General features: G+C 56.8%; 1 protein-coding gene across 2 annotated transcripts in view; it reads left to right on the forward strand.

Moving 5' to 3' along the window:
• The window catches only part of RNF220 (ring finger protein 220), a 322,120-nt gene extending 318,191 nt beyond the window's left edge, over positions 1-3,929 (forward strand). For both annotated transcript variants that reach the window (XM_075002647.1, XM_075002648.1), the window contains one exon: positions 557-3,929. In XM_075002647.1, coding sequence (XP_074858748.1) covers positions 557-628 — 72 coding nt within the window. In that variant the 3' untranslated portion in view covers positions 629-3,929. The remainder of the gene's footprint in view (positions 1-556) is intronic.
• The last annotated feature ends 22,768 nt before the right edge of the window (positions 3,930-26,697 follow it).

A 26,697-nucleotide genomic window follows, 5' to 3' on the forward strand; every position in this document is an offset into this window, starting at 1 on the left:
GCTAGCACTAAAGCGGGTGCAGTAGAGAAGGGTGTCCCTCGTTGGGGCAGAGACCGGCCCTGGCCCTGGAGAGATGTGGGGCTGGAAGCAGAACGGGGTAAGTGTTGCACTTCTTTGGCCAAGTGCTAACCAGCGCCAAGCCTCCTGGCTCTTGCCTCTCAGCAGTGGCTGCCCAAGCACGGTCTGCGTTGGTCGCCATAGGCGGGGCTCACCAGAAGAGCTGGTGCGTGGGCAGGGGCACAGAATGCCTGGCCCTGAGGAATCAAAGCCCCGAGATGCACTCAGGCTTGGTTGTCCTCTCCCTCATGCCCACGGCTGGTGGCCTCCTGGCTTGTATTCCGTGTTGGCAGGGGCTCTTGCTGGGGAAGGGAGAGCCTATTTCGCCTAATGGAGGCTCAGAGGGTGTCACCGCCGGGGCCTTCCTGCAGGGCTCCCAGGGATGGTCCTTTCCTGCTTCCATACCATCACCCCAGCCCCCTCTCTGGGGGGAAGTGGCCACAGTTCTCCTGCGTCCTCCCGGGTGACCTTTCTCTCTCTGTTCCCTCGCTGGCTGCAGGGTGCGAAGAAGCTCTGCCCTCAGTGTAATACCATCACGTCTCCCGGAGACCTGCGGCGCATCTACTTATGAAGGACGCAGACAGAGGGCGGGACGCAGCAACCCGGCTCAGCTCGTCACACCCGGGGGAAGGAACGACAACAAAAAAGAGACGTTTAAAATACCAGACTCCGGATGTGGACTCAGACAAAGGAGCAGCAGGGAAGCCTCAGCTTCTGTCTCTCTCGCGTTGGGACCTCCTCTGGCCACTCGGCAGCAGGCAACCCAAGCCCCTTGTCGCGATGCCCCCTTTTTAAACCCAGGGTTTCCCCTCCCCAGAGCCAGCTGTGCGTTGCCGATGGCTTGTGAGCCCTTCTCTTGGACTGTGCTGTTCACTGCGCCGCGCCCAGAAGCCTGGGAAGGGACCTTGACAGAAAGATGTTAAATAATCTGTAATTTGTGTTCTTTGTTCAGTTTGGTTGGGTTTTGGTTGGGCTTTTGGTTGGTTGGTTTTGTTTTGGTTTTTCTGTTTTGTTTTTTATTTTTTTTGTGTGTGTGGTGTTCTAGTGAGAAAAAGTTTAAAGAAAAAAACACACAGGCAGAAAATGAAGCACATGTAATATAGATTATATATGTTTACAATGTTGTGTATAAATGGGATAGACACAAACATTACATACTAATAAGTTGCCCTTTTTTTTCGGTTGTATTTTTTTTTAAAGAAAAAAATGAGCAGAGAACATTAAACCCATATTTTTCTTGGTTCAGCAAAGTTTTGGCATTAAAGTCGTTAGTTTAAAAAAAGTATATATATACATATATATAATATAAATGGTTTAATGTTCTGTGGTGTATATTTCCTCATTCAGATATGAAGTTAACAGCCTTTTAGTGGTGGCTGTGGCATTGCCCATAACTGACCAGACTTGTGGGGAGTAGGGGAGATGGTTTTTTGTCATTAGTTGTAGCTAATGGGGCTGTTTCTGCTAGAATCATTATCCCACAGGAAGACCCCCCCCGTGTTTAGTTTCTTGTCAGGGTAAGGGAGCAGATGGCAAGAGCTGGTGCGAGAGCTTTCGCCTCTTGTCCACATGGGACAGGGCAGTTGGGGAGATCAGGTAGGAGATAGGAAGGAGCATTGTTGACAAGTGCGCCAGACTCCAGGGGTTGGGAATCTACCCCACAGCCGTGCCCCGGTCCAAGCAAAAGTCTCCCACTGGCAAGGAATTCACTGGCCAGTGGACCTGCTCCGGAGTGTGCCTGTGCCTTCAGGAGACGGGGGGGCCATGGCACAGACTCAGGACCCAGGCTTCTATTTGTGCTCTCGCTTCTGGCCGAGCAGGAGGTGACAGCAGGGCAAGGAGGGGAGGTGCTCTCCGGGGAGGCTGCTGAGCTGCTGCCTTTTGCTGGCTCTTTGGCCATCCTGTGCTCTTGTTTTACCGCTTTGGCCAGGAGTTGCATCAGACTTGCACTGACCTCCTGGTAAGAGCTCTTGGCTACAGTGGAAGATGGCTTTAGACTGCAGATCTCTTCCAGTCTGCCTGAGCTGGGCTGCCCAGGGCGTGGGGCACATTCCTCCCCTGGAAAGGAGCAAAGCAACTTCTGCATTTAAGTACAGGCAGATGCTGGGGTCCCCTCTCCCCCAGTCTCACTGCACTGAGGTGAGCAAAGATTCAGCTGTTTCCAGTTGGTGCCAGTGATCCTCAATAACCTTCTCCAGGAGATCTCACCTAACTCCTTCCACAGTAACATCTACAGCCACGCTTGCTTGTCCTTGGCTCCCTGTTCCACAGCCTTACAAACCTGTCAGGGCCCAGGGCTGCAATCTACTCCCTGGTTCCCTCTAGAACAAAGAAATAAGGTGTTACCTACAGAAAAGCAGGCAACGCTGCTGGCACCGGGCACAGTTCGCAAGGCTGCGTCCAAGCTGGCTAAAGGCTGTCCCCGCCAGTGGCTCGTGGGGTCAGTTGGGGGATTTGGCAGCAGGCCCGGCATTGCAATGTGGGAGGAGGGAAGGGGGGATGTTAACCTCATGTTACTGCTCTGGGATCCGTTGAAAACTTTCTCCTGCCAGGCAGTCCTCTTGCTCCAGCACCCTGGGACAGACCAGCACCACCTAGCCCAGGCACATTCCAAGTTGGGTGATTTAAGGCCCTTTGGGAGCCAGGCTGGCTCCTGCTTGCTGGGTTTCTTGGCTGACCTGTGGCTGCATGGGGCATGCTGACCCCAAGAGGGCTTCCTTGGTCGCCTTGGCACGCCCCCAGCACCCCGGCTTGTGTGTCGCAGTAACAGGCCGTTTGCTGCGGCAGTTGTCTCAGTGCTGATATTTGTCACTGCTTCCCTGTCTGCGCGTAGCACGGCCCCCTGCGCGCTGCTCAGGTCGTCCCTCTCCTGCTGGTTGATTTCTAAAGGACCACGTTGCACTAAATCAATCGGTCTCCTGGTGGAATTAGGTGCTCCCCCCCCCGCCAAGGACCATATGGTTTCACTCAGAGCTTCCCGGGTCCTTTCCCGCTCGGGGCAGCGCCTGCTACCCACCGTCCAGCTGCTGCCCCTGTGAGTGCACCTGGGGCTGATGGGCAGCGCCAATGCACCGCCTTGGGCAGCAGTTGGGGGATGGGAAGAGTCGGTGACTGCGAGAAAAAAAACGTTCCAAGCTTGGAAGCTTCTCCCCAGTGAGACAACCCTGTGTGAGCAAAGAGGGGCTGCACGTGCAGTTAACCCTTTCCGTGCCTGATGTGGCTTAGCCCTGCCTGCAGCACATACGCCCTGGGAGGACAGTCCGTAGGTTTAGGTTTGAATTGGCATAACCAGCTCAGCATGGCGGGGTAGCCATGCTTGGCACTGGCAGGACACTGGCACATTGCCCAGCTACAGCTGCAGGTGGCCTCAGTCCCAGAGCTGTGATCACTGCGTGAATGGAGTCAGAGACTGCGCAGGGACTTCTGCAAAGGCCACGGGGAATGGGGTTGCCTGGGGGGGGTGTTCCCCAGCGCCCGAGCTGTGCCTTGCAGCTTGGCGCTGAGAGCCGGGGTCTCACGCGTGTGTTGTGGGGCAGCTGTGTGCGTGTGTGTAAACCCCTATGTAACCAGTCTTGTTTTACTTTCATGTAAAGCCATCCCTGGTTTGAGGCAGGGTGGGGCTCGGAGGGCAGCCGGACGCCAGCCTTGTTTTGTACTGGAGGGCGCTCACTTTCTCCTCTTCCACAATGAGCTGCAGCTAAAAAACAAAAACAAAAACAAAGGAATTAACTCTTTGCCCAAAGAATCCCAATTGCACAAGGTGATATTCCAGTTGTGTCAATGATTGTGTGTCAATGTATATTCTATACAAAGGTACTTGTCATTCCCGTTTGTAAACTACATTTGACATTAATTAAACAAGTATAAATCTTCCTGGTCTCACCTTCCTTCCTGCTCTCCGCCTCAGCTCTGAATCGCCCTGAGATGGAGTGTGACACAGCTTTGCAGCCGGCGTCGGCCTATGGCCACAGGCTCTGAGCAGAGGCTGCTGCTCCTGGGCCCGGCGCATGCAAGTTGCGGGGTCGGAGGGGTTAACAACACTGCAGAGTCTCCAGGTGGCTGCTCCTCAGTGGGCCCCTGCAACTGGAACGGGTGGTGACCTTGGTGGGAGAAAACGAGCAGCGGCAGTACAGTGGGAGACAGAGACTTCTCCAGCCACCTCTCTTTTCTGGCATCGGCAAATAGCTCCCACTCAAACCTCTCCGGCACTGCGAGATTCTCGGGCCAGGAGGAACTGCTGGGATCAGCTCATCTGACCTCTCGTAGAGCACAGACCAGCCCCGAAAGAATTCCTAGAGCAGAGCTTCCGGGAAAAAACCTCACACCTTGATTTAAAAGCGATCGGTGATGGAGAACTTACCCCTCCCTTGGTGCATTGCTCCGGTCGCTTTCACCATCAAAACCCTACGGTTTATTGCCAGTTCAAATTGCTCTGGCTTCAGCTTCCAGCTGTTCCGTTGTGTTAGACCTGTCTCAGCTGGACAGGAGAGTCTGGTGGTGGCAGAGAACAAGAAGTCCTGTGGCACCTTATAGACGAACATATTTTGGAGCATAAGCTTTCGTGGGCAAAGACCTGCTTCCTCAGATGCATGAGGCGGGGACGGGTTTCAAAGGGGTATTTAAAGAGTGGGGTCCCAGTAGGAGGGAGGGCCAAAGCTGGCAAGGTCTATTCAGCAAAGTGGAAATGGCCCAGTATCAACAGTACTTATCAAAAGAGTGAAAAACAAGGCAGATCAGACGGGGATGTGAGCCTTTGTCAGAGGCTAATGGGGAGATATTAACACGCAGAGCAGAGAAGCTGCATTTGTAAACTGTGAGCCACTCCAGTCTCTGTTTAATCCATGGTTAATGGAGTCAAATTTGCAAGTAAATTGCAGCTCAGAGATTTCCCTCTCCATTTGATTTTTGAAACTTTTTTGGTGTCAGGACTGTCACCCTTAAATCTGCCCTTCAACCTGGTGATAGTTGTTCCCACATTCACGCTTTCCTCTGGTGTGGAGGGCCTGGATGTATCAGCACCAGGGTTCCCTGGAAGCCAAGTGCTTGGGCAGCTGCCCAGGAGAAATTCAGGTGCAGGCCAGGCGATTAGCAGAGCGCCCCCAGCCGGCAGCCTGTGTTTCTGTGGGTGGGGCACACCACCGCATGCTTTGGTGCACAGCAAAAATTTATTCTGCAGGTAGATGGAAGAAGTTAGTGGGCGCCCGGCTCAGCACATATGCCTAAGTGGCCATTGTTCCCGCTTAGTATTGCCCCCTGCAGCAGGTCCCCTTAGATGGGCAACCAGGGCAAGAGCCACCCTGTGTGTTCATAGGCAGTGTGCAGAGCTGGCAGTCGCTCTTTGCTTGACAACTTCACTGAGCTTTTCTATGGTTATTGATTAAAAACCCTACTTTTTTAGTGCATGAAGCCAGGGTTCCTCATCCAGTGTGTCCATGAGAGGCCTGTGCAGGCCATCCACATGCAGCTTGGACAACTCGCTGGGCCTTCAATTGTTGAGCTTTCCCAGCCTGCCAAAGGGGAATAAAACATGTTCTCATTCCAAGCACCAATGCCGTTCGGAAGAGCTGTGCACTGAGCTCAGCTGTGAGTGTTCCTTCACACAGGGCTGTACTATGGGACGCTTACCTAGGCTTGTGCTAGCCGGCTTTTTTCCACAGCCAAATATCCGGTGTGCGGATGCCCAGCACTGGAGCGGGGGAGGGAGCGGGCTGTGTGTATTTAAGAAAATCGCTGTCGTTTTGGAAATTAAGATCCAGTTTTCCCACACACTGAGCTTTTATGTCTAGTCCCAAGCATGTGCCTGGGCAGCCAGGCCTGACCCCCTTCTGCTAAGTGCTGGGCACCGGTGAGAAAAATCCACCCTGGACCTACCAGTGCTTAGACAGCCTCGCCTGGGAGAACGCTCCCTTTCGCCTGAGCCGGCCGGCCTCGCAGAGCACTTCGGGCACCGCTGAAAAGCCTCCTAGACGAGCTTCGCGTTCGCGTGAGATGCAAGCAACCGAAAGGAGATAAGGCAGTTTCCTTTCCCCAGCGCTGGTGCAGCAGCACAAGGCCGCAGCATTTGGGGATACCCTGGGTCCGCATCCTGCAGACCGAAGGCTACCATGTGACCTGAGTGCCAGCCAGCTGGTCCATAGTCTGCCTATAAGGCGTGCTGGGCCTGGCTGGAGGGGGGCTGCATTTTAACTGCAAACCAGCTGTCGCTTCTGGGGGTGGGAGTTGCAAAGAGAGCGTGTGTGTGACAGGCCCCGTCTCCTTTCCGGTAGCTACTCAAGCCGGGGTTGTGGGTGATGAGCACTAGCCGATGGGGTGGGCCTTTTAGCTCCTGCTATGGAGGGAGACCGGAGGTACTCGCATAGCACTGACCATTGTCATATCTCAGCCCGTCGCGAGCACGTTTAGCCTCATCACATCCCTGTGCTAGTGCTGTGCCCTGTATCTGCCTTATACAGCTGGGGGGGGGGGTTGCAGCACAAGGGAAGCCAAGACCAGCTGCTCAGTTCTCTTGAAATCACTGCAAGTTTGGCCCCTAAATGCCCTTGGGGGGCAGGGGGCTGAGTGAGGCTGTGACCTACCCAGCCTCTGTGGCCGAGCACCGCACCCAGGTACCAGCAGTACCAGGCTAAGGCCCAGCTCCCCCCTTTGGTACCAACAGTGCTGGGTGGCCCCTGCTGCCCACGCTGGGGCCATGACACTGAAAGAGGAGCCCTGGGACTGCAGTGTGCAAAGCTGCGGGGTTGATTCTGCTCTTCCGGAGGCTGGAGCGCTGCCTGTGGGCACGCCCACGCCTCCAGTGATGGGCTGAAGGAGTCACAGGCTGGCAGAGGCAGGGCAGCCTGTCTCTCTCGCACCGCCAGCCCGCAGCGCCGGGAGCAGTGCTGGGCAGCAGCTGCCAGCCAGCAGCGTGGAAGTTCTCAGCAGGGGGTTGTCTGGGAGGCGCTGCCACGGCCCCCGTCTGATCCTTGCATCTCGCCATCGGCACCATGCCCATGAGCTCCCTTCCTCCCCACACAACGGGCTCCACCCCCAGGCTCCCCACCCGTCCCCAGAAACGCCCGGCGAGGTCTGGCCTCAGGCAGCGGCGAATGCCGTAACCAAGAAAACGAGGTTAATTCCTGCGCAGATAATGGAAATGGGCCGAGATCAATCGTGGCTGGTGGGGATGAGGGCCGGGCTGTGGCGTGGGGAGCCGGCTGGCACCAGGCAAGGAACGAAAGGAGAGAGCAACTAAAGCTGCCGTGGTGGTTTGTTAGGAATGAGGAGGGGGGGGCGCAGGCACGCAGAGCACCGCAGGCCTGAGCCCGGCCATTGCCCCTCCCGTGGAAGGGCTGTGAGCAGGGGAATTGAATCCCACTGGTAAATTTCACCCTGGGAATGCCCACCCCTCGCAGCAGGGAGTGTGCCAGCCTGCCACATGCCCCCACCATTGTCTGCAGCCCCCGGGGGGGGGGGGGGTCTGATTGCGCATTGGGCGTACTGGTTTGTTGTTGTAGGGTTGTGTGTACAGCCCCGCCCCCCCCCCCGGGCTGAGAGGGGAGACGAGACAGAGGACGAGAACCTGAGCACAAACCAGTGTGTTAGAAAATGACCGGCTGGTAAGGGTGTGGCTGCGCCTGACGCGAAGCTGCCAGGCTGGGCGGCTGCCTTCCCTTCGCGCTGCCCTGGCACAGCCTGTGTTTTAACCTGAAGTGTAACCACCGCCCCCCCGCCCCAGCCAAAATGGTCACTGGTGCCCCTGTCAGAGCTCGCTGCAGCGGCCCTGCCTCGCACATGGCCTGCAGAATCAGCTCCTCTGCCACACTTAGCCTGTCTCTGTGTCACTCACAGACACGCCGCCAGAGCCAGGGCCTGGCCCAGCCTGTGAGCTTGGCGGGGGCGGGCGCACGTCAGCATGGAGCTGTGGTCTGAGTGGGGTGTGCACTAACACGCTGGCGTGCAGGGCCATCGGTGAGCTGTGGGGGCGCGCCCCCGCGGCGGGAGCAGCGTGGTTACAAACAAAAGGCCACATGGCAAACATGCCACCTTGCTTTGCCTTACCCCAGAGCCAGCGTGTCTGTCCCACCATCGGGGGCCCAGCCGGGCACATCAGGACGGGGCCACGCTCCTGCACAGAGCCGGGCACAGCAGGGGACAGTTACTTGGGCTGGCTACCGAGCACCTCAGTGGCTACTGCTGTGTTCAGGGTCAGGTGGCCTTCCAGCTTGCGGGTGTGGGGTGCTGGGCTCAGCCTGCTTCCACTGGGGAGCTGCTGCTGTGTTAATTCGGGCAGCCTCCAGCCCCGGTGGTGCCAGGTGGGCAGCTGCCACCCACCACCACCCCTGTGCTGGGTCAGTGGCTTTGTTTGCCTTTTAGCTGCCTGCACGTCCGTGGGCTTGCCCTGCTCCATTTAGCCTGGCGACACATTCAGGTAGGGGCGCCACGCTGCGGCATTCAGCACCGCCTTACGCCCACCCCGCCAAGCACATTTTAAGCCCACGTTTCTGGCACGTTGCACCCGAGTGGAGCAGCCCTGGGCTGGCCAACCAAGGGGTACGCACTTGCTGGGTGCCAGAGGCCGTAGCCCCATCCCTGCTGGGCACACCTCCGCAGGAAGCGGGGTACACGCACAGGTCAGGCCGGGCTGATGGCGGGGTGGGGGAGAGTGGACGCACAGTGGCAGGAACCCATCAGCACCCCCTGCCCTTGCAGAGGCTGAATGGGCCAAGTCCACAGCAGGCCCCAGTGGGCCGCAGAGCCAGCAGCAGGCCGGCAGGGGCTGCCCCCAGAGGAATTGCCAGCCGCAGAGGCAGGTTCAGAGGATGCACTCCATGTGCCAGGAAACTGAGCCTGCAATCAGGGCTGCAGGGCCCAGAGGCATGGTGGGGGGGTGGTCTGTGTTCCCTGTAAGCTGAGCCCAGGAGGGCTGGATCTGCCGCCCAGCTGCTTAGCAGAGCATGACAGCCAGCAGCGTGTGGCCCCTGCCTCTGGGAGCATTATCAACACAGAGAGCAAAGAGGACTGTTAGCTTGGTGCAGGTTACTGCCTCGCTTGCTATGCGGGCCCTGCATTTCCCAGGCCGGTTGGCAGCGACCCAACCACACGCTGGGCTGAACCGCCTCCGCACAAGGGGCACCTTTCCGCTGGCCCAGGCCTTGGCAAAGGCCAGTCTCACAGCCTGCTTAGCCGCCTTGCGTCAGGCTCTGGGAATGTCATCGGAGCAGCTGGTAGCCCAGCCTGGTCCCAGCCGCAAGGCGCTCCCAGGCCACACTGGCTCATACTAGGCCCCCCCAGGCTGCTGCCCTGTGCTACTCCCTGTGGTGCAGCTCTGGGGGGCGGGGGGAGGGGCAGGGACTTTATGGGGGCGGGGGGCTAGCCAGCCATTGGCGCTGTTCAAGGGCCCCTCCTTCACAGAGCTGGCCGGATTGGGCCCAGGGTATGGAGCCCATCAGTGACCGCTGGGCCGGCTTGGCCCCGACAGCCGGGCCACACAGAGCCCTGGGCAGACAAGTGGCCACAGCACCGGCACCCCCTGCCTGGCCAACGCAGCAGAGGCGCCAGGGACCGGCCAGACCTCGGGGCTGCAGCGCCTGGGGGGGGGGGGGGGGGGGGGGGGGGGGCGAAGCTGCTCATGAGCCCCCCGGCCCCCAGTGCCAGCCTGTCGCGCTCCACCCCGGAGGCTGTTGCCATGAGGCTGGGCTGGGGCCGGGGCCGGGCCTGTCGGGGGGGTGGGGGGGGGTTGGGGGGGAGGGCATTTCGGGCTCTGGGGAGGGAGTGCTGGGGAGTAAAGGACAAACCCGGCTGGGGTGCCGGCCTTTAGCGGGTCCATGAGGCCGTTTTACTGGCACCAGCAGCCATCTCCTGCCAAACCGAATGAGGGAGCTAAGCTGGCAGCACTGAACCCGGCATCCAGCCCTGCTGGCCCATTAGCTGCCCCCCCCCGCCCCCCCCCACTATCACCCCCCTTTTCGCACCAAGAGCCCTTCCCAGCATGCACCTCTTCCTGCCCCTGGCCCAGGAAGCTGAGGGAGGCGGCAGCGGCGGCTGGCTGGAGGCCATTGGAGGCGCTGCGGGGTCCTCCTGGGCAAGGGGCACGTCGCTGGGCTGGGCTGAGAGTGTGCTGGCTCCTCGGGTGGCCTGGCAGTGCTGTTGGCTGGCGCGTGCGCACATGTACACACACACACGTACACACACACACACACACACACGAGCCTGAGAGGTGCATGTGGGGGCGAGCTCCCTGGGGAACCAAGGCTGCCACCAGTCGGGCACCTGCTCCCGTGCGACTCAGCGGGAGGGGAGGGAAGCAGCATGGGGCTCGCCGGGGACATCTCTCCAGCGTAGCAGCTCCCCCCCCACCACCGCCTCCTGTTTGCAGAGTCAACATGGATTCACCAAGGGCAAGTCCTGCCTGACCAATCTGATTAGCTTCTGTGCTGCGGTAACAGGCTCTGTGGCCATGGGGAAGTCAGCGGCTGTGATAAACCTTGACTTCAGCAAAGATTTTGATACCATCTCCCACAACATTAAGGAGGTAGGGACTGGATACATGGGCTGTAAGGTGGGTAGAAACCTGGCTTGCCAGCTAGGCCCAACAGGTAGTGGTCAATGGCTCGAGGTCTGGTTGGTGGTCAGTTTCAAGTGGAGTGCCACAAAGATCGATTCTAGGGCCGGTGTTCAATATCTTTATTACTGACCCGGATGAGGGGATGGGTCGCACCCTCAGCAAATCTGCAGCTGACACTAAGCTGGGGGGCACAGGTAGATACACCGGAGGGTAGGGACAGAGTCCAGAGTGACCAAGACAAATTGGAGGATTGGGACAATGGAAATCTGCTGAGGTTCAACTAGAAGAAGTGCAGAGTTCTGCGCACGGGCCAGAAGAATCCCAAGCCCTGTTACAGGCTGGGGACTGACTGGCTAAGTAGCAGTGCAGCAGAAAAGGACCAGGGGATTACAGTGGATGAGAGGCTGGATACGAGTCAACAGTGGGCCCTTTAGCCAAGAAGGCTAACGGCGTATTGGGGGTGCATTAGAAGAAGCAGTTCCAGCAGATCTAGAGAAGTTATTCCCCTCCACTCAGCACTAGTGAGGGCACATCTGGAGCATCCAGGCCTGGGCCCCCCCCCCCAGTAGAGAAAGAATGTGGAACGGGTACAGCGGAGGGCAATGAAAATTATTAGGGGGGCTGGAGCACATGACCTATGAGGAGAGGCTGAGGGACTTCGGCTTGTTTAGTTTGTGGAAGAGAAGAGTTGGGAGGCAGAGGGATTTGATAGCAGCCTTCAGCTTCCTGAAGGGGCTCTAGAGAGGATGGAGAGAGGCTGTTCTCAGGGGTGACCAATGGCAGAACAAGGAGCGATGGTCTGAAGTTACAGAGCAGGAGGTGTAGGTTGGTTATTAGGAAAAACTGTTTCCCCAGGAGGTGGTGAAGCACTGGAATGTGTTACCTAGAGAGGTGGTGGAATCTCCATCCCCAGAGGTTTTTAACTCCCAGCTTAACAAAGTGCTGTCTGGGATGGTTTAATTGGGGTTGATCCTGCTTTGGGCAGGGGGCTGGACTCGATGACCCCCTGAGGTTCCCCTCCAGCCGTAGGGGTCTGTGATTCTCTGAGCAGGACACCACAGGCAGCTGCATCACCATTTTTGTCTGTGGCTGTTTCTCACAGTCCTGATCCCACCTGCAGCGGTGCCCGGCCCAGCTGCCTGGCTGCTCCCAGTGTCAGAGTTCCTGCGCTGAGTAGCATCAGAGCCATAGCTGAAGGGCACCCAAAACACGGCCTCCTTGCAGCCCTGTCCGGGGCTGTGCCCTCTGCCCACCTTCCCCACAGCCCTCCCCACACTGTGGGCTCAACAGGCTGCGGCGCTGCTGCCAATGTGGGGCTGTGCCTGGAGCCAAGGCAGCGCTGTGACTGCAGCAGGGGGGCGCGTGACTGGGCACAGTCAGGGTGGGCTATTGGCTAGACACGTGCCCCAGGCCGCTGATCGGGGGCTGGGCTGAACCAGTTGCAAACGGGGGGGTGGGGGGGAGGGGTGATAGAGCCCTTGCAGGGCTGGTGTGCTGGGAAATCACGTTGAACGTTCCCACACTGTAATGCCAGCTGCTGCGTCCCGCTGGGCACAGGAAGGTTCTGCCCCAGCCTGCCCCTGGCCGAATAGTGCCACGGCTCAGAGAAGAGAGCTCTCGTCCAGGCTGGCTCGGGGGGGTGGTTGGGTCACACAGCTCAAGCAGGTGTGCCGGGCACATCCCCTGCTGGGCATGGTCCCCATAGCCGTGGGGCGGGGGTCAGAGAGCACAGCTGCCCTCAGAGCCCTGCATCCCTACAAACGGCTGCCGAGAGGGTCAGGCTCATGCCGGGGTCAACTCCTCCCCTGCCATAAGGGCGGCGAAGTCAAGGGCCCCCCCATGCCTCAGGGTTTGAAAGTGGGGGGGGGGCCTCTGTCATGCCCCCCCACCCTTGCCTCCAGCCCACCTCCCTCCTGCCTATCAAGCGCTGCAGCCTGCAGCAGGCCGCTGCGAGCCGAGCTGGTATATCCTCCCCTAAGCCCCTGATATTGCAGGACAGGGATTTTATCTCAAAGACCTAATTCCCTGTAATAAAACCTGTATCGAGTCATAAACCGAGCCCGTCTCGCCCAGGCCCCTTCGTATGCGCAATGTCAGTGCGAGGTGCCCTCTGGCTGATGGGCCATTACACCTCTTCCCCGGGCTGCCACGTGGTGCGAACGCCACCGAGAGCCGCCTCGCTCACCCAGCCGCCTGCTGCAGCACAGGCTGTGCTCCTCACCTGCCCAATGTGCAAGAGCCCAGAGAAGCCGTCTTGTGCAGCCCACTTGCCCCCCCCCCCCCCGCCCGCCAATTGGCTACTTTGCACGCACTGGCCATGCGGGGCCCACACACCGTGTAAACCTGGAAGAAGCCTCTCAGCCCACCTGCAAGTGATGGGGCGGGAGCATTGGCCCCATTCCAGAGGTAGGGAAACTGAGACCCTGACTGCAACTTGCCCGAAGTCACTCAGTTAGTGAGTGGCCCTGGTGCTTCAGCAGCACAGGGTGGGGGCACCCTCAGCGGCACTGCCTTAGTGCCAGAGCTGCTGCAGCCAGCATCGGGGAGCCAGCCCCCGACCCCCATTGCCGAGGCCTGTGCCAGCAGCACGAGCAGCTGACCCTTGCCCCAGAGCGCTCGCAAGTGGGGCGTGCAAGACTAGGCCATTCAGCCCAGGTTCCCTGGCTCCTCTCTGAGTCCAGCCCGTCTCCCATGGCACACCACCCTCACCCCGGCTCCGGAGCCTGCAGCCCAGCACGTGCGAGCGGGAGGTGGCCGAGTCCTGCACCACGTCCACTATCTTGGGCCGCAGCACAGAGACAGCTGGGGGTGGGGGGGCAGGTTCCCCAGTGTTGCCAGGCTGCAGCAGGAGGACGGTGCCCCCTCCCACCGGCGCCTGAGCACGGCTTGCTTGGCCACAGGCGCAGCTCAGCAGAGGTGTGGCGGACGCTGCCATGGAGCACAAGGCTCAGGGCCTGCAGGGCAGAGCCGGCACTGGGCAGGTGCCACCAGCCCCCTGGGGCCTGGCACAATGCGCCATGGCCTTTGCGTCCCGTCGCCGGGGCCGGGTAGGGTGCTGGGTGCTGCACAGAGCGGCTGCCAGCAGGTGGGCAGTTGCTGACACCTGCTGGTGGAAGCAGGTATTACAGCACATGGCCCCAGAGCAAACGGGGGGCCAGAGGCCAGGCTGTTGGGTTCTTCGTCCCAATAAATACACCGCCCCTCGTCCCTTTGCTGCCAGCACCCTCACGGGGAGGGAGTTTTGCACCTGAACATGGACCATCTTGTTCAGTTACTGGCTGGGTACAAACTGCCCGCGGTAGCTGCACACCTCACTGTGTCCCTCATGGGACAAGAGCGTGCGGCCCAGCGAGGGCCGGAGCTGTGCAAGGCACTGGAGAGCGTCCAGCAGGATTAGGGTGCTGTGTTCCTGGAGCTCTCATTGCAGCACCCAGGCCTGCAGTCCAGCCCCCTGCAAGCAGGGCAGGACCGAGCACCAGCTGGATTGTCCCGGCCAGCTGTTTGTCTAACCCGCGCTGAAAAATCTCCAACGATGGCGATGCCACAACCTCCCCAGGTGGTTTAGTCCAGTGTTCGACCACCCTGACGGGTAGCAAGCTTTTCCTAACGTCCGACCTGCACCTCCCTTGCTGCAATTTAAGCCCATTGCTGCTCGTCCTGACCTCAGGGGTTAAGAACAATTCTCCTCCCCTTGCGCCTAGTAACAACCTCCTTGGTACCTGCAAGCTGTTACCTCGTCCCCTCTTGGGCCTCTGGTTTCCTGACTCGGCAGCCCCAGGGCTGTCTGGGGTAGCCTTCCTTGTAGCTCTTGTGTCCTGGACCTTTCAGCGTTTTTCTGGCTTGGCCCGTCTCCAATTTGTCCACCTCCTTTCGGAAATGTGGCGCCCAGAATGGGACACGCTGCTCCCGGGAGGCCTCATCAGCGCGGCGCAGGACAGAAGACTCACGGGCTTGCCTTGTGGTCCACTGTGCCCTGGGCCCCTTTCTGCAGCGCTCCTGCCTAGGGCGTCGCATGTTGTCCCTGTGCAATGGCGTGAGAGGCATTTGTCCTGTTCGCCTGAGCCCTTGTCTCCCGTCTGCCCAGTGCGTGTTGCTCGACAGCCCTGGCCTCCTAGCGCTCGCCGCCAAATCACTGACGAAGCGACGGACCAGCACAGGCCACAAAACTGAGCTCTGCGGCCCGCCCCCCCCCCCCCCTTGCTTGTTGGGCCCTTCCACTGTGCCTGTGGGCCCACAACAGCTGACGCTCACCCGGCGAGGGCTGTGCCCTCCCTGGGGCCCGTTAGCACTGACAAGCCCATCGGGGGAGGGGGCGCTGTGCCGCCATCGGGCCCATTAGCGCCAAGATGCCCGCAGCCAGACACCCCCTGTCTGCTGGGCCCTGAGCTTGTAACCCAGCTGCTGATGGCCTCCCCACCCCCCCCCGGCTCACTTGTACGTCACCTGCCCCCCCCTCCCCCGCCGACCTGCAGTGTCGAGTGCTATGTCCCCGTTCAGCCTGTGCTGGGCCAGGGCTCAGGCCAGGCCAGGGCAGCCTGTGCTGGGTCGGTCCAGGGCAGACTTCTCTGGCTAAGGGGTCAGTGCAGACCCAAGGAAGCATTTGCTGGTGGGGGAGCTCAGGGCAAGCCCAGGGCACCTTCACTGGGGGGGCTGGGTCGAGGGCATTCACTGGGAGCCTGGGGAAGCCTTCAAGAGAGGGGCCAGGGTAGGATTTGCTGGGTGGGGCAGGGCAGGGCAGGTCTGTGGGCACCTTCACTTCACTGCCCCGGTCCCAGCAGGCACCTTTCACCACCACACAGCAAACAACCGCTTAGTTCCTGCTGTCACCATGTTGGAGCCAGGCCACCTGGGCCACCAAGCCTGGACGGGGAGGAGACGCAGCAACCCCTACACAGGGACCTTCTCTCGGGCGCTGGACTTAGCAAGACACCAGGAGACGTGAGGATTACTGAGCCAGCCAGCACGTCTTCAAGAGTATCTGGGACAGGAGAGGTGGGATCCAAGGGCATTCCTGGGGGCACATGGGCACCCAAGGGTGTTAACTGGGGGGGGGAAGGCACCTCATATTCCAATGCAGAGAGGTGGGGACCCCGACAATGGGCTTAGGGGGAGGTGGCAGCAAAGTCCCAGTGGGACATAGGCACCCCAAGGTAGGGCTGGTGGAGGTGAACATCCCTAGGGAGGTGGGTGTCCCTAGGTAGGGCTGTGGGGAGGTGCATGTCCCTAGGTAGGGCTGTGGGGAGGTAGACATCCCTAGGTAGGGCTGGGGGAGGTGGGTGCCCCTAGATAGGCTGGGGGAGGTGCGTGCCCCTAGGTAGGGCTGTGGGGAGGTGGACGTCCCTAGGTAGGGCTGTGGGAAGTGGAACCCCCAACTCTCCGTGAGCGTGGTGGGCACTTGAATGTGGCAGCCACATGCCCATGTTCTCAGCCCCCAACAGCCCAGCACCTTCCAGCTGCTGCTGACGCAGGTTGCTGGAGCCGCCTCCAGCCCTGACGAGTGGGTTCCCCAGGTGGCGTGAGCCCCGGTGGGTCAGTTTGCTCCCTGCTCGCCTCTCAGCCTCACACCTGAGCCCGCCCCACGTTCCTGCAGCCGGGCCAGCTCGTCCCTCGCTGCACAGCCCCGGGGAGGGCAACAGTGAGGCTGCCACCTTCAGGGCACCCGGGCTTGCAGGGGCATGTTGGACACAGGGAGGCATCTCCCTGCCTGGGTTAATTCAGTTGCTAATGAAGCATTGCCCTGCTGGCCCTGGTTCCCACCAGCCGCCCTTCCCTGCGGCAGGGGCCAGTCCCTGGCCTGCTCCTGGCCCAGCCAGTGCCAGCCGCCCCCAGGGACCGGGCAGCAGGGCCATGTGGCCGCTCTGCACCGTCACTGCCAACGGAGCGTCCCCATCCCGGCCCACAGCGAGAAACCAATTACCATCGACTGGTGTGCGTGGCCCGGCTGCCCTTTGACCCGGCAGTGCGGCCAGGGGAGGGGTGTCAGGTTCGTTAATGCCCCGGTAATGAACTCAGAGCAGCTGCACTAGTTTGTTGTTTCCCCTCACCAGTTGAGGGGGCGGGGGCCAAGGGGGCGCAGCCCAAACAGATCTATACGCCTGCATTAAGAGCCATGGGGCCCGGTGTCAAGTTACCCCCACGCCGGGGCTAAGTGCCAGGGCCTGGGGGAGCGGGCTGGGCCGCAGGGCCGGGAGGTCACCAGCTCTACGGACGGGCAGATGCAGGCGGCGCCACCGTTGCTAGTTTACAAACATTCTGCAGACGGGTCGATTGAGCCCCGCCCCCCCATCCCCTGCTCTGCCCCGCCTGGGCCTTGGCAGCTGGCCCCATGGCCGGGGGGGCGGGGAGCCAGAGCCCCAGCCCTGCCCTGGCCTGGGTGATGCCAGCGAGGTGGCACAGCACTGCCCCTCCACCCTGGGATCAGGCCTCTCCCCAGCTCCCCCACCTTGTGGGGCAGAGAGGTTGGCTGCTGTCCAGAGGCAGTGTTCTTCGCCTGATGGGGTGGGCTCACAAGATCCAGGCTGGGCTTGGTGAGCAGGACGCCTGGGTCCTGTTTCTGCTCCCGAAGGGCAAGAGGGAGTAGAAGGCAGGACTCTACTTCCAGCCCTGACATGGCCTTGCTGAGTGCACTTGAGCAAGTTACAGCAACCCCTCTGTGCCTCAGTTTCCCCTGCGCTCTCCCAGCTCTGTGTGCAAGGTGCCCTGGAGGGGCAGGAGCGAGCTGCGAGTGTGCAGGGGAGGCGCTCATAGCCATGCTGTGTCCTGCGGGGGGAAGCAGCATTTGCAGGGCAAGTTGGCTGGGCCAGCCCAGAACTGGGAGCAGAGGTTGTGGTGCTCCATACTGCAGGGAATGTGTCGTGCTGCTGATAGAAGGTGGCCTGAGAGCTTGGACATACCTAGGGAGATGTGGCACAACCTGGGACTCAAGAGCTTTTGTGGGGGGGGCGGGGGGGGGGGTCAGTTCTCTGCTCTGCCACAGACTCTCTATGTGTCCTTGGGTGGGTCACTGAATCGCTCGGTGTCTGAAGTTCCTGTCTGTATGAAGGGGCAAACAGTCCTGTCCTGCCTCTGGGATGCGCGCAGGGATTAAGGGTAAATATGCTCAGAGGCTGTGGTACTGGTGGGTTATCTAAATAGTTGAGCCAGATAGCCAAGCCACTCTCCAAAGCCTGGTCACACCTAGGCCTCTCAGCTGGCAGTGCCAGCCAGGTGCCCACTAGGTGCCTAGTGTGTTGTGTGAGGAGGACGCTTGGGAACTGAGATGAGACACCCCCCCCCCCAACACACACATACCACACCTCATGTCAGTTCAGGCAGCAGCTTTCTGTGGCTAGCAGTGCAAATGAGCGGTGCTCTCATAAACCCACAGCCACAGGGACATCTCAGCTGTGGCTATGCTGCAATCTGTGGCCAGAACATCCCAGACTGTAGATCATCCTGCTTCAAAAGCACAGGCCCCAAGATCAAGGAGAATTGCCCATAGCTGGCTGCAGTATAGGGCTTGTGACACACGATTGGTCTGGATCTATTCAGTAGTGGGCAGACACATACCCAGTGGAAGATGAATTGCCACATTTTCAGGCTTTTTGATTTCAGTTAAACAGACCGAGCTTATTCATTCCACTGTTTTATTCATGTTTAAACTTTCTCTTGTGGCATTTGGGAGGCCACTCCAGCAGCATGGGGCCAATGTGTGAAAATTACCAGGGAGGGCACTTGATAGAGCACCTCTAAACTCATCACAGCTCTAAGTTGTTCTCAACTCCTCTGCTGCTCTCGGTCAGCAGCATTTTCCTCTGTGTGACTGTGACAGGCTCCCCTACCCTTCCAGCCAGACTGCTGGAGTCGAGTCCGTTCTTTTCAGGTTTCTCTCCTGCAGAATTGCCAATGCTCAGGGCCTGCAGAAATCAGGGCTCCTTCCCCACCACAGTTAATGAGCTTGGTTTGAGCCAGACATAAAATAATTAAAAGTGGGATTGTTATTTTTATTGCCTGATTTTGGGGCCGTAGGCAGGATGTCAGGCAAGTCACGGTCTCGAGATTGTCCTCACATGTAGGAGCCTTACAAGCTCACATTAAAACAAAAACCAAAACCAAAACAAAACAAACAAAAAAACACATGAGCACACGCGTGCGCGCGCACACACGCGCGTGCACACACTCACACACACAGTCTGAGCCTTTCACATCATCACAGGACTCCAAGAGCTGGGGCTTTGAGAAAAACATTAAAGAACCCAGTACCTGGGCATCTTCCTTCCAGTGGTGTACTGAGTGACTTGTCTGCCTTGGCTGACCTGCCAGCAGCTCTGGGCCTCCCCTGGGCTTGGCTGGTAGGACTGGGCTTGTGGGTGCAACCTTCCTTCTTTCCTCTGGTCCTTGCTTACACTTTGCTCTGTTTCCAAATGGAGGGAGCAGCCCCGGCTTCCCCAAAGGGTGCGGGATGTGGCAGGGGCCAGCCTGGCCTGAGCAAATGGCAGAGGGCACAAGGGGAACATGGAGCTGCCCCCCTCCAGGACCACCGGCTGGCATCTGGGTCACAGATCATTAGTCACTGGAAGCGTTTTCATGTGAAGCGAGTTGATGGGTTCTCAGCCCAGCTCCTGCTGGGAGGAACGGCTCTTGTGCGGACCCCTCAGTGAAGAGCAAGGATCATCGAGGGAGACACCCGACCCTGCTCTGCTCCATACCATTGGGTCCGTGCAAGACGGGAGTGCGGTGCAGGAGGCACAGCAAACCAGGAAAGGGGCCGGGTGGTGAAGGCCCGGAAAGGGCTGCCACAGGAGGCAAGCGGAGGCGGTAGCTGCTTCCGGCCCAGGTTGGGGCCCTGAGGCTCGGCTCTGGGGAAGGCCACTCCCCAAGGGGCTGCTAATATTTTATTTAAAATATCTTTTGCAAGTGGAGGGCAGTGATGTATGGACTGTATTGAGAAAATGCTAATGTGTAACCGCGCGTGTCAGGGGGCTCGTCCATCACCCCAGCCGCCTTCTGGGGGATCCATATCTAATTAACAGTAATGAATGAGGGAGCTGGGTGGCCGACAGCCCGCCAGTTTGTTATGGAAATAAGGCAGCCCCATTAGGCAAACCACTTCATTAAACAAACCGGCCTCCGAGTGGAGTGGGGCTGGGTGGGGGCCGAGCCCAGAACACGCACTAGGACAAGGCAGAGTGCTGGCGCGCCAGGAGTGATGGGGCAACTTGGCTGAGGCTGGCTGCTCACGTCTGCTGGGGTGCCATACAGCGCCCAGCCCACAGAGGGCCCCTCTCTCACAGCAGCCTGTAGGTCCTACCTTAATGTAAGAAATAAACAATAATCATAGCTGAGCACTCAGAGCCTGCAGAGCGGTGTATACACACACCACACCACACCACACCACACCTTGCCTATGTAGCTACACACGCAGCGCCCCGCCCCAGCTGCACACAGCTCGCACAGCACACACACGCACACCCCCACGGACCAGGAGGAGGCTGTGTGGGGTTTGTGCCGCAGCTGACAGGACGAGGGGATCGGCTCGGTGGCCCCGGCTGGGTGCTCCGTCGCAGACTGGAAGAGAAGATATGGTGCTCGCCTCAGCTGCTTCTCCTGGTGCCAAAGGGCTCCCCGCACCAGCCTTAGTGGCTGACACAGGCTGAGGTTTTGAATGTGGAGTTACCATGAGCAAGAGTCTTTGCACTCCCTGAGGGAGACGAATGATCCCTGGGCATGGTGGGGGAAACCAGCTGCAAAGTGCAGGTCACTGTGCCCAACAAGCTGACACATACACACACCCCAGCCAGCCTCTGACCCGCTGCAGAGTGAGGCAGCCCCAAGGGCCATGTGCAGGGCAGATCCCAAAGCCCGGCCCAGGTGACAGGTGCCTCCATGTCCCAGGCAGCGCCTTCGGCCTCCCAGTATCCCCTGGCGCTTCTAGCTGAAGACAGGTGTCACCAGGTCCTCCTCCGAAATGTGCAGCATCCCTGCGCAACTGTTAACTGGCTGCTGTGGCTCATCCCCAGAGGGGGCTGAACATCAGAGGGGGGTGAAGCCAGTCCCCCGGTATTCACATAAGGGTTTGCCAGGGCAGAAATTGCTTTACAATCCCAGAACATGGCTACGCTCGCCCCATGCCTCAAGCCTGCCCCTTCCAGGGGGGAACTGGGGATACCCAGGCAGGGTCTGGGGGGCCAAATTCACTGAAGAGAGGGGAAGAACAACTTCATTCACATGCACATCAGGCCAGCCTTGAATTCGAGCCCCCTCCTGCCCAGCCCTCGGCTTCACCCACCGGCACATCAATGTGCAGAGGCACCAAGAGGCTAAACACAGATTTCCAATCCAATGCATGTACTTGGCTCCTGGTCTATTGACACTCAGGCAGGAGGGGCTCAAGGTTAATTCCTTATCAATACGCTATTGTCAGCTCGTTAATCAAAGGAGGAGGTCAGAGGCTGTGGAGGTGCTGAGGCCTGATGGCATCTCCCTGCCAGGGCCCAGACACAGGAGAACTGGAGGGATGAGGAGAACCTCAGCCTGTCTCCAGCTGGCAGGAGCATGGGACCAGGGCTTAGTGGTTCTGTGCACCCAGCTCAGTCTGAGCCCACAGCCTGCCTGCTGCTCTAGGCTTGGCCTGCGCAATCATCCTGCAGCTCAGCTCCAGCTCTGCCTAGGCCTCCCCCATCCACCGCTCTGTTCCTCCACTCCAGGGCTCCTCTGCTATTCCAGGCCTGGGCTAGAAGCTTACTGTTTATTTAGTGGAAATTAGCTTTGATCATTAGAGTGTCGATATTGTTGGTGGTTCTGCGGCTCTTTGTTTTCTGGGCCCCCACGTGAGCTTTGAGCACCTGTGTGTGTGTGTCTCTCTCTCACACACACACACACAGAGAAAATCCTTCCTGATGTGCACAGAGCGGGAGAAGTCCAGTTATGTATCAGCTAGTCCAGACCCACGCGGGGGTCCAGAGAGCGCAGGGCCCCATCCAGCTTCTGAGGCCCCTGGCCATAGTCAAAATAAAAAAGACACTGCAGGAAAACAAAAAGGCTTCCAACAAAGTGCAAACTTAATCAAACGCCAAAAAGCTAACAAGTTTCTAAATCTGAGACCTCCTGTGAGCTTGAGCATTTCTGGCCACCCTCCCCCCGACTGGTCCTGACCATATCCCCACCCTAGCGCCCTGTCCCTCCCCGGACGAGTGCAGAATTGCTGTAGCACCGGCTGCAGAGCCAGACAGTCAGGTTCTCATCCACTCTCTGAAGCACTAGTGCCCAGGGAACACACCTGCAAACAAGTCCTCCCTCTCTCCTGGGCCACTGGCACATGTTACTTTCCACAAGAGCATCCCACTGCCACCAGTTGCAACCAATGGTCCCGCTAATCTTTTCCATCCATGCGCTGATTTTTTCCAGCTGCGCCGGATACATTTTTGCCGGGACACCAAGGCACATGCACCACCGAGAGAGACAGAGATGCAGCTGTGGGCACTCTGTTAATCAGCTGGGCAGCATTTGAATACTTCCTGAGCTGCCACACAAGCACTCAGCTTACAGGGAAAGCAGGTTACATCCCCCTTGCGCCAAGCTACACCTTCTGCCATCCTAAGGCACTTCTCTCTCCTGGGGGGATTCACAAACGTATGTATGCCCCTAACTGGCAGTGATCTCAGTGGGGCACCCGTTGTACACCTCCCCGATTGCATCTTTGCAGGGAGCCTCACTACAGAGGTGATTTGCTCTGGTCAGCACCTGGGAAATGATTCTCACCAGGGAGATTCGGGAAAGCAGCCACATCTACTGGTGTCTGTGACGGCTTCTCAAAACCCGCTTCACTGAGCAACAGAACAGGCACCCACACACAAAGAGAGCGCTCCAGAGCCTGTCAAACTAGGACTACTAGCACTCTCTGGTGACTCCAGCCTAATATTGCACTGCATGGCCAAGGAACCTCTGAAATGCTGCATGCATTAGGCATTGTTTGCTACAAATAAAGTTCTCTCAGGAGGCAGAACCCTGGGATTTCCACTATCCCCACTTTGGGGAACATCAGCCTAGAATATATTGTAACAGTGCAGGGTTGTGTGGCCGTAATGACTCCCAAGGGAGGTATCTTACACAGGCATAAATAAACCAGTGTGGATGCGCAGCTTTGAGAATTCATTTCTGATTAGTTGAAGCAGAAAAGCGCAGCCTCAAATAACTTTCAAGAGCAGGCAAGCCTTAAAAATATCCCAGCTAGTCTGACTAAATCAAGATCTTCTTTTTTCACAGCATTCATAATTCTTCTGCATGAGTTCCCTGCTTCTTGCATTTGCAAAGCCACTTTTTTACAGGAACGCACGTGGGCACATAGGTATCACCAGACTGATTGAGGCTAGTGACCTGCCTAGGCCAGAATCCTATCTCTGATAGGCATCAAGAGACAATACCTCAGAAGGTACAAGAAGCCCTGTGTCAGGCCTGTAGGAAAAATTTGTCCTCAATCCCGATAGCTAGGGGTTGGTATGAGTCCTGAATCAGGCAGCTTTCAAGCCCTGCAAAAACTTTTGGCTATTTTTAATCCCTGTCTTCAGATTCCTAACTTTTGGTCTTCCATCCAGTCCTTTTTACAAGCATGTCAAGTTTGTGAGCACAGTGAGATATTGTAGCAGCCAGCTCCATTGGGTGAAATTGCCACGTTTCAATTTCAGTGAATGTGTGTCTCCTTGCTCTCATGCTGAGGCTGGATGAATGTGAGACTGGGAGAACGCATCTGCCTTACTGACCACCTCGGGACCACTCATTGTTAAATCACGGCCCCTTGCATTCATCTCTCCTCTGTGTTAAACAATCCCCCTCTTCTCAATCCCTCTTCTCTTCTGATTTGCAACACTTCCCGCTTTTTCATTCTCCATGGTAGATGTACAGACCCAAGCACCTGTAGGACATGAAATCTTCCCAGCCCTTACGCAGTTCAAAGCCTGCCCCCCAAAGCAAGCCCTACCAGTCCACAACCCAGATTTGCAACCAGTGCAGTGCACAGAGCATCTATTCCATGTGGCTGCCCCTGGGGACTTGTGGGTAGTGTGTTGGGCCTGGAGAGGGCCCTCTTTTTATTTCATTTGTCTTTTATTTATTTCCATTTCAACCTGCAAACAAGACCTCTATAGTGCTCTGTTCCCAAGGCCCTACTCAGCTACAAAAGGAAGCAGGTGACCTTGAGCGACTTCTAACTCCCTTAGACAAAGGGTCAATGGGCACAAAACAGACATCAAAACACTCCAGATCCACAAACCAGTTAGTCAACATTTAACGGAATGGGCCATTCTGTCAATGATCTAAAGGTATGTGTGTTACTGAAAAGGAATTATCGCACCGTTCTGGAAAGGGAAACAGCCGAGCTGGCTTTTATATTCAAATTCAGCACATTAACAGATGGTTTAAATCGTGGTGGGAACTTTGAGTCACTATAGGGGCTCGTCTACATACTTGGCTCAATCTAATTCTTGATTTCCCGCCCCCCCACCCCTCCACTCTCTGATTTGCTCACCTTGATTATCTTTTTCTGATTTGTCCTCCTTGCCTACTGTTTTTGGTTCTCTGTGCCTTAAATATTGAGTCTGTTCTGGTCTGGCTATGGTCTGAAGAAGTGGGTCTGTCCCACGAAAGCTCACCTAATAAACCATTTTGCTAGTCTTTAAAGTGCTACTTGACTGCTTTCTGTTTTGATAGCGTATAGACTAGCACAGCTTCCTCTCTGTTACTCTTCACCTGAGGAATGTTATCAAACGTTTTTATGGCTGACTTGCAGAAAAATTGGTTATGCCATCATAAATAGAGAGAGAAATAGCTGTAGTGCTGCCCCCAGTAGCTTATTTTTGGAAGTAAAAGTAACTTTTTCATAAAGTGCCATTTTGTACAGTATAACTCCCCAGTTCTATTCTGCATGGTTTCTCCTACCACCTTCACTGTGGTACCTGAGTGCCTTCCAGCTGTGCATTAGGCAACATGAAGAAGATCTGCCCTGTTTGGTTTGTTGTTTTTCTAGTCCTCTCCCAGGGAGAGAGTAACAGAGAGGAAGCCGTGCTAGTCTATATACTATCAAAACAAAAAAGCAGTCCAGTAGCACTTTAAAGATGAACAAAATAATGTATTAGGTCATGAGCTTTCCTGGGACAGACCCACTTCTTCAGATCTGAAGAAGTGGGTCTGTCCCATGAAAGTCATGACCTAATTAATTATTTTGTTTGTCTTTAAAGTGCTACTGGACTGCTTTTTTGTTTTGAGGGAGATAGTAGTGTGTGCACAGGAGTGCTTTGTTTTCTTGGGGGGCTTTGCATAGAATCAGAGGTGATTAGGGTTGGCAGAAGCCTTAGGAGCTCATTTAGTGAACCCCCTTCCTCCCCTCATCCTTATATAGGTATGTTTTGGTCACCCATGATTTGCCTTTTATTATTTATATAGCCCCACTGGTATGGCTGGAGCTTGCCAGAGCGTATGAAGACAAGGTCCAAGTCCACTGAGTTTACTGTCCAAAGGAACAGACAAAAGATAGTTCAAGGGAGAGGAAGGGAATGAAACCAAAGACCTTCAGAAGTCCTTTCCTAGTTATGCGCAGAGATTAACTCTTGCCTATTTTACCACCTGAGGCTTTAACAATCTTTCCACCATTTCAAAACAATCCATTTTTAAAGCTTGCTACAAACTCTATGATGCACGCTCAGCTGGTTCCACAGAAACTGACCGAAGTAGGTTCTGATCAAGCAAAGTAAGTAGGCACACGCTTGACTTGACTTACAGTGGAACTAGTCTCATGCCTACAGTTAAGCATGTGTTTAGTGTTTTGCTGGATCATGAGCTGATATCAAACCAATAACCATGGGAACAGTGAACTCAAAAAATGTTGGTGTGTGCAATATATTGTCATAATCTTCACAGCCTGTTAGTTAGTGGATGAAAACATTCTTGTAAATGTAGAATATTGAGCTAGATTCCACTGAGAGCTTCACTTGAGCTTTAACATTTATACCTTGCAGCATCTCGCCAAATAAAGAAATGTGAACTGAATCACCCACCCGCTGCTCCCACTCAAAAGGCTGGGTGAACATGGCGCTCCGGAAATGTGAAAGGCTGAGTACAAAGACCCAGAGGCGGGCGTCCAGGGAGCATTTTACACTGCTCCTTCCCATAGAACAGTGCTTGCCATTGCATTTCTGTTCTGCACACGCCCTACTGTTCCCATTTCACGGCTCAGGGGGTAGGGCTGGATGTGTGTGTGTCAAATTCTGCAGGCTCAGAGGGGTAGCCATGTTAGGCTGTAGCTTCACAAACAGTCCTGTAGCACTTTAACGACTAACAAATTTACTTATTAGATAATGAGCTTTCATGGGTAAGACTCACTTCTTCAGATCCTTCAAGCCAACCTGCACATCTGCAAAGGGGGTCTTACCCATGAAAACTCATTACCTGATAAATAAATGTGTTAGTGTTTAAGGTGCTACAGGACTGCTTGTTTTTTGTAAATTCTGAAGTGATCTTTGGTGGGGACAAATGCCTGCTGACACGTGGCCTGACAGCACCTGGAAAGTAAGCTAAACCAGCTATCCCCTGATCTCCAGAGTCAGAGAGCACTAACCCCCACGGAACCTCTGAGTGTCCTAACAGGGCATAATCCTCACACTAGTAACCCTCTTTAGGACTCAATTTTGCAATACAGAACTCTGGACAAGGGCTCAGAGTAGTCACCATGGGTTACATACTTCAATAGAAGCATATTACACACACACACACACACACACACACTCTCTCTCTCTCTCTCTCTCTCTCTCTCTCTCTCTCCCCCCCCTGCTGACTGGTTTCCTAACTTCATTGCTGCCTACAGAGGAGAAACCACACATCAGACTGGCTGAATACACAGATAACCTACCACCAGGAACAAGCTTGTTGTGATTTATATACCTGAGGAGTAGGTGTGCACTATCTGCATTACTATCACGGACCACTAGAGGGTTCCAGGCTCCTTCACATCACTTGCTACCACAGACCTGGTTTGATGGGTCTAATCTGCAGGTGGTTCACTTCTAGTGAGCAGAATTGTTTTGGTTGCTCATTTGTAGATAAACGTGGAGCTTGAGGAAGCAGCGTGC

The sequence above is a fragment of the Carettochelys insculpta genome, chromosome 9 (assembly GCF_033958435.1).
Source record: "Carettochelys insculpta isolate YL-2023 chromosome 9, ASM3395843v1, whole genome shotgun sequence".
Taxonomy (NCBI): domain Eukaryota; kingdom Metazoa; phylum Chordata; order Testudines; family Carettochelyidae; genus Carettochelys; species Carettochelys insculpta.